At 36.4% G+C, this 8130-nt stretch overlaps 1 protein-coding gene across 1 annotated transcript in view; it reads right to left on the reverse strand.

Annotated features, from left to right (window-relative positions):
* The window catches only part of SEMA6D (semaphorin 6D), a 51159-nt gene that overhangs the window by 11740 nt on the left and 31289 nt on the right, over window positions 1-8130 (reverse strand). The window contains exons 2-3 of the mRNA XM_025038954.1: window positions 864-1026; window positions 363-474 (exon numbers count right to left, since the gene is read on the reverse strand). Of these exons, the coding sequence (XP_024894722.1) occupies window positions 363-474; window positions 864-972 (221 nt within the window). The 5' untranslated portion in view covers window positions 973-1026. The remainder of the gene's footprint in view (window positions 1-362; window positions 475-863; window positions 1027-8130) is intronic.

The following is an 8130-nucleotide window of genomic DNA, read 5'->3' on the forward strand; positions in this document are numbered from 1 at the left end:
GAAATCTCTTCTCTTCAGGCATGGGTCAAACTGCTACTCGTATTAGCATAGACATACTTCTAATATTTGCTCGAATAATTCCAAGTTAAAAAAGAAAAGAAAGATTTTTTTTCCCCCTGCTGCTTTAGGAATAAAGAATAGTATATGATTTCTTGATGGCAGTAATAAAACAGCGCCGCTTAAGGCTTTAGCTCTGTATTTTGTTCCTGGTACACAACACTGACTCTTCTCTGTGAATATTTTTGGCTACTTGCAATTTTTGATCGCAATCACATATTAGTTTTTCATGAACTAGACACATTAATGCAAGTACCACAAGAGAAAAGAATTTTAATCTAATAAACCAACGAGAGGAAAATTACCTGCCAGCAATATAAAGTGTGTCTTGCATTTTCAACATCAGCTGAAAGTCCAGCCTGTGCTGCGATTCATTGCCTGAAGGGCGTCCTCTAAAAACCGGATATTGCCTTGAATCTGCAAGTAAAAATGGGCTAAAGCATCAGTCAGGATTATGGAGCTGAAGAATCAATATACGGCATTGATTAGCTGTATATACTAGTTGTAGAAGGGTTTTAACTAAATTCTCCTCCTCAGGTCTCGAATATAAATGAATAACGATGAAATTCAGCAAATGGTCTTGTTCTTTTAACTGAAAATATATAACCTATATATGGGCTGCTTTAGAAAAGCACTCAACAAAACCGTCCCATTTTCTCTCAACACCAGGAAGTTATTCTGGATAAATTGACATGCAAAACATTTTAAGGCATACAAAACTCTTTCTAAAAACGAATACGGTTAGAAAAATCAAAACCAAAAATGCTTCCTTCTTAGAAAAGGAAAATGTTCTTTAGATTACTTACAGTGATAGTCAACAGTATTCAGGGGTTCATCATCTTCAGGAAAGCTGACTGCCCTCAACTGGGACATCATCAGGAGCAGCATGTAGGCACAAAGCAGGAAGAACCTCATGGTGGGCCAAGCTGAAGTCAGAGCAGCCCCTCCTCAGAAATCCCACTTAGCTACCTAGAAAACAGAAACAGTTTGGAAAGATCTCTGTGCTGTGATAAACCTGTTTTCTCATTTGTAATCTGCTCAATTTTCACCACTGGCTCCCTCCAATGCCCTCCCCGCTCCAGGAGTACTGGCCGTGGTGAAGGAGGTATCTCTGAAAACACAGGCAAAAGATGGCAGCGTGCCAGGCTTGATTAAAGCATCTGGTGAGCATGTTGACGTTTTAGGCAAATTTGCAAGAGTTTTTGAGGTAGCTATGTATGTCATCACAGCAAAATCCCCAGAACCACAAACAAAAATGCTGGCTGCTGACTTGGCAAGAAGATGGGTAAAGTTGGGATTAGAATTTTAATTAAACTCCAATCTGCTTCCCTGCCCCCAGCCCTGAAATACATCCAGTACAGTTTGCCTCTGGCCCCCATAAAATGCCCAAGCTGCCTCGCAAATATCTGGGGAGCTGATGGTCCTGTCACCCCTCATCTGATCTTCGCATAATGCATTGTCAAATTCCCAGTATTGCTCAAGCCCTAGTCCTAAATTCTTAAGTAGAACAGTTCCCTAAGCTTAGTAACACCAACACGGAAGCAATGACATGAGTGACCTTGAATCAGGGTGAAAGAGAATTAAAAGAAATAAAATGATTTAATGATCAGTCGATCAAGCAAAGCAGGGCAAGAATGAAGCAGCACAGCTGCCACCAGACCACTGAGGAAGTCTACATTTTTACATAAAACCATTTGGACACAAACCAATACCCTAAGAATGCCTGTCCTCTTAGCTTTATTGAACTTTAGAGCCATCTAGTCCAGCCTCCTCCTTTTTCAGATGAGAAAACTAAAGGCTGAAAAAATTAAGGGACTCACTGAATTTCATAGAGCTATTTCGAGCAAGATCAGAGTCCAGATTCACACCACCTGAGTCCCCATCTAGGTTCTTGTCAAATTAGCTGATGAGTTTTTTGTTTTTTGTTTTTTTCAAAAATATAGCATTGCAAAAAATCTTTTTCGGGTAATGAATATATTGATTATCTTTACTGAAATGGTATTTCATAGGTATATGCATAATGTTAAAATGCATAAAATGTTAAATTTTACCAAATCGTACATTTACATATGTGTAGTATATTGTACATCAATATCTTAGCAAAGCTTAGAGCATTAATTGTACAATATTAACTGTCAAAACATTTTAAAAAATCTTTAAATGTTACTCATTTATTAAAAAAAAAAAAAAAAAGAAGAAGGCCCTGCTGGGCCAATGGGATGGGTATTTTGTGAAAATGTACATACAGCTCTACTTTGCACATTTACATATGTGTAGTATATTGTACATCAATATCTTAACAAAGCTTAGAGCATTAATTGTACAATATTAACTGTCAAAACATTTTAAAAAATCTTTAAATGTTACTCATTTATTAAAAAAAAAAAAAAAAAGAAGAAGGCCCTGCTGGGCCAATGGGATGGGTATTTTGTGAAAATGTACATACAGCTCTACTTTGCAACAATACCACCCTTTCTCATCCCAAATTGTCAATTATAACTACTGTACCAAACAGTAAAACATTAAACTTTTTCTTTAGTTTCACGTATCTAAGAACTTTACGGGAGAGTCTGAGAATTGCTTCATATTCTGTGGGAGTCCAAGCCCTTGACTAAGTGCTTACTATGTCTCTTTTATCTTCTTAAAGTCAGACACACAGATGTACGTGTATACTACGCAATGCTCTCAAGATTTCTCTTTCTCACTAAAGTAAAAGCCAAGGAGAAGTGAGTTTTAGAATCCTAGTTTTACAAAATGAGAGAATAATATAGCAATACAATTTTTCTTAGTGAATGATTAATCCAGCAGTAAGCCAGCAGGATCTGGGGCAGCATCGTTTTGAAAAAGAGTGTGGACTTTGGCCACAGTCTAACTTGGACTCGGAATTCCATTACTTACCAGCTAGCTGACTGACTCAGCCAAGCTTCTTTAATCTCTCTGAACATTAGTTCCTTTATCTATAATATGTGGACAATCCCATTTTCTCCACAGAATAAAAAAGAACTAAATTCTGAGCAAAGTTAGTCCTCCTCACCCATTTCCTACTGGACACCATGCACATGACCACGTTGACCTTAAGAGTCTGAGCAGGAGTTGTGAAAAAGACGTCGTAAAATATTAAAGCTATTAGACTAATTTTTTAGACTAAAATATTAAAGCTATTAGACTAATTTTTTTCACATAAATGGATAGTTATTTCAAAATGCTAAAGGATTATTTTTAGAATAAATTTTACAATGTGAGCCCATTTATCAAAACTGGAAAAGAAAGTAAAAAACAATCACCGACAATCCTACCATCTAACCCAACAACCACAATGATTTGGTTCTAGTTTTCTTGACACATGCACATATTTTCAATCACGACGAGATGACCTCTTTCAATCTACTACTTCTCTTGGAGCAGTATCTTCCTGCCTTGCTTTTCCATCATGTTTTGCCATTTATAAATCCCCTAGAAAGTTGAAGCTGTGTAAAAATACAAAATGTTGCCCTAAGAACTAAATTTTGTTGTGACAATAATCCCAAACTTCATTCTCTGGATGGAAAGTCACTGGATGTTTCTGCTGGTTATCAGAAACACCAATCAATCCTGAAGAAATTTAGAAGTATTTACATGAAAACAAGAAGACAATTCTGTGAATCTTTCTCCATCAGGACAGGTAACTGAATGGTTCACATCACATGGGCAGAGCCTCGATGCCCTAGACATTAGGGCAGGGAGGAGCCTCGCCAGGAAAAGTATCTCTAACAGCTGTGATTCCAGCAATGAGACTGAGGATGGACTCACTGCTGACTCACCGGCAAGTACTAAGCTGCTGCCTGAGTTATCATTCCCCATAACTCATTCATCTGACACTGCAGAAAGCAATTTCTCCTCATACCCCGCTCCCCATCAATTTCATCCTCCAAAAATAAAGCCCTACCGCTAATTGCTTCCTGTCCCTACATAAAGCTTTATTTAAAAATAAAAAATAAAAAAAAACACTTTCAGATTTCCCATAGAAATTATAAGTGGAAATATTTAATGTAAAATATATATCAAAGTAAGGCTGAGTGGGGGAAGGAAGCCTCTGGAAATACCTAAGATATCTTGAAGCAGATTTGCATGTGAATTCCCTCAGACAATACAGCTCTTACCTTATTTAAAGAAGTATCTTAAGATTCCAGGACTCAGTAAAATCATGAAACTAGTTCGGTTGAAAGAGGGCCCATCAAGAGGCAGGACAAAATGTTGGAAAGGAACATAAACCTTGGAATTAGAATAATCTGACTCCAAAATAACTGTACCATTTCCTTCCTGGCTCTGGGACTTTGTATAAGTAGACTTAACCTTTTTAAGCTTCAGTTTTCTCAAGTATAAAATACGAACAATTATCTTTACTACCTTGTAAGCTCTTCTAAGGATTAAATGAGATAATCTATATCAAATATCTAACATAGAGCCTGGTCCATAGTAAATCTCTGGTAAATTTCAGTGAATAGGATCATGACTATTACTGTTACCTCTTATTGGCCAAAATGCCAAAAAGAGGGAGAGAAATGTTGACTCTTTCACTTCGTACAACTATTTACCAAACTGTTTATATATGCCATCACAACAATGGTAGAGGTGCTCTAGGAGGATTAAGGTACAGCTTCATAGACATAGATGCCTCCAAGGAGGCAGAGGAAACCACCTTCCTTATGTGTAAACTTTTAGTAAAGAATATATCCTATATTATGTTATTCCTTTCAGCCAAGGAATGGGGGTACCTGAATAATTACACTTTGCCATGTTTTGGTATTATATATGGTCTTCTCCCATATATTCCTGATGCTAAAATCTAAATATAATGAGGAAAACTCTTAAAAGGAGTTAAGAGTTGCCAAGACAGCCAGGGCTTAAGTGCCAGGATCCTTCAGAGGAAAGAGGTCTAAGGAAAAGAGCACTGCACTCAGCAGCTGATTTCACATTATGGGGTTGGCTGATTCTTAAACAATATAAAGATGAGAGGGTAGTGATAAAAAAAAAAAAAAAAGCCAAATTTTTGGCGATCTCAAAGTTAAGATCCACCAAGAAGAAAGAGTTTTAGTAAATATCTAAAAGCTCTCAAAAAACAAACAAATAAATAAAATAAAGGCTCTCATTTTGCCCTCTGCAGGTCTATACCCTAAGGAGAGGAGGCAGACATGAAGTAAGCCAAACCTTATCAAAACTCCAACCTGATCTCCCTAAGATAACTCTTGGATTGGATGGATGTTATCTCCTCCTACTTTAGCTACGTGTAGAAAAGGTAAGGTGAATCTTCTCTGGAGGAAAATAACATCATCCTGAGAGCACAGTTTTTTACATAAAACGCTTGACATTCAAACAGCAACTGCTAAACATTCCAAGAACTATGACTAAGAAAGAAAAAAAAAGTAGAAATTGGCCTACAGGTAACCTGGATATTTATTCAACATAGATTTAAAAAATAACTGTGTTTATTTCTTCCAGGAAAAAAAAAAAAAACGATGCCAAGATGAAAAATTTGACCAGAGAACTAGAATCTATTAAAAAAATAATTAAATAAAAATTCTACAACTAAAAAACACAATGACTAAAGCTTCTCAATAGATGTGTTTACCGAGATACTTTTTGTAGCTGAAGAGAGAATTCAACTAGAAGATGGATTAATAGAAAATATCAGAAAAAATAGAGTGTAAAATAGTTGGAAAAAAACAGATAAGAGAGTAAGGACATATAGAATCTTGAGAAAAGATCAACATATTGAAATCCCTGAGAGTGAAGACAGAGAGAGAAAAGGACAGAAGCAATATTTAATAAAATAATGGCTGCATTTTTTCCAAAACTAATAAAAGACCCTAAGTCACACATTTAAGAGACTCTAAGAACCTCTAAATACAAAAACACATTTAAACATATCATAGTCGAGATGCTGAACACAAAGACAAAATATGTTAAAAGCTAGAAGATATATTATCTCCAAAGAAGCAAGAACAATACTGATGGCTGACTTATCAATAGAAACAATGGAATTCAGTAAACCACAGACTGACATTTTAAAAGGGCTGAATGAAAATAAATTTTCAGCCTAGAATTTTTTACTAGTGAACATATTCTTCAACAATGAAAGCAAAATAAAGATGTTTTAGACAAACAAGCAAAAAAAAAAAAAAAAAGTGAAAGATTTGTTGTTAGCAGACCCAAACTAAAAGAAATACGAAAAGAGTTTTTTAAGCGAGAGAGTTTATAGAGTTGGTTAATGCAAGTTCTTTTTATGGTTATAGTGCAGTGGCCACATTTGAAATTAATGAATCCCAGATAGATTAATTGGTATATATAGTCTTTGTCTCCCTAAAAGCTATATTAGTTCCAAGGAAGTGAGAATTCAGAAACGGAGTAGGCCTAATTTATCTTCAGGCCAAAGAACTCAGAAAAATACCGTGCTGAATGTTAAAGCTCTCCTCTGGTTCTCTTCTGGATATGCTACTTCTCACAGAGATGTTTAGACACATTCCATCTACCTCAAGATCTGAAAGCAGAGTTAAACCTCTCAGCTTCCCAATGATTCTACCAGACCTTAGGCCTCTGTGAACTTATTTAAAAACCCTGGCTAAGTTGATAACTTCCTAGTCATCTTCTCTAAGAAAGGCATTTCAAAGATTTTAGTAGCTCCAGTGCATGTTTCCACTCAGGGACTTGTTATCAGCTATAACTTCTTCACCTTAAAAATCATAGTCAAGCATTACGTGCTTTGATCCCAATCTCCTGTCCTTCCAACGTGCTGGTCTGACCACTTTCATCATAACTGCTTGTCATTCTCATCAGGGCCTTCAGTCCCACTAACTTTTTTCCTTTCTTCTGATTCAATAGCCTCCCCCAACCTTGACATAGCACTTTATCCATCTTACATGTCAATCATTTCAATAATGTGTTTGCCTGTACTCTACACTTCCTCACCCTTTGTCTGTCAGACTTTCTTGCAAAGTTCTTAACTTGAATTATCCCAGCCATTCACCTTTTGCATCTGCCCTAGAGCAGCCGAACACTTGTGAAGACAATCATACTCTGGAACAATTTGGTAGTAATATCACAGAATTATTGATCACTAATACAACTAGCACTTTAAAACTCTGTGAGGATTCTGTTTCTCTACTAAGATTTGCCCACTCCCCAAATCAATAAGTTTAAAAGTTTCCTCAAGACCTTACTCTGTTTTCTCTCCCCACTCTACTGAAAGCTTCCCTCTTGCACCCTACTTCACATAGAAAATAAAAACTATACAATAATAACTTCATACCTCTCCTCTTCTTATTACCAAATACATCAACTTATCTGCATCTTCATCTAGTTTTTCCTTCCTTCTCTCCTATTTTAGGAGATTTCATTCCCTAACTCTTCTCCATCTGTTTAAACCCAACCCTTTCTGCCTTTCTTGAAACAGAAAAAATAAAACCCATTGATCATATTTTTCTCTCTCTAAATATTCTATAACTTTGTATTGATTAAATACTATACATTAGCACTTAAATTTCTCCAAGCCATTCTTATTTAAAAAAAAAAAAAAGGTAATAAGCTCCTGTGACCCTATATCCTCCTCCAGCCATCATCTCTTTCCTTCCATTCAGACACAGAAAAACAGTTTTTTATTCTCAACTGTTGTCATTTCTCCATCCCCACTCATTCTTCTACTTCCTCTCTTCCAGCTCCTTTCTCGATAACAGCTTTCAGTAGAGTCATTGATGGCCTCCAGGTAACTGAATGCAACAGGTACTTTCCAGTCCTGTCTCATGTGATTGTTCAGGAGCTTTAGGCACAGTTGAGTGTTCCCAGCATTTTAAAACATTACTATTCCTTGCCTTCCTTTATACCACATTCTTCTGACCTTTTACTTACCTTTCTGTCTGTCCCTTGTTTGCCTCTCTTTCATTTTCTAGATAAAGCAAGAATTACCTTTTCTTCGGATATAAGGCTTTACATATAATCTCACAATCCTCCAGTAATTTCCTATTACTTTTAAGAGAAAGCCCAGAACTCTGTAATGTGGCCTTTTGTGTCCTGAGTCCCCTCCAGTCTTGAATCTCTTTC

Source organism: Pteropus alecto, unplaced genomic scaffold (assembly GCF_000325575.1).
Source record: "Pteropus alecto unplaced genomic scaffold, ASM32557v1 scaffold86, whole genome shotgun sequence".
Lineage (NCBI taxonomy): Eukaryota > Metazoa > Chordata > Mammalia > Chiroptera > Pteropodidae > Pteropus > Pteropus alecto.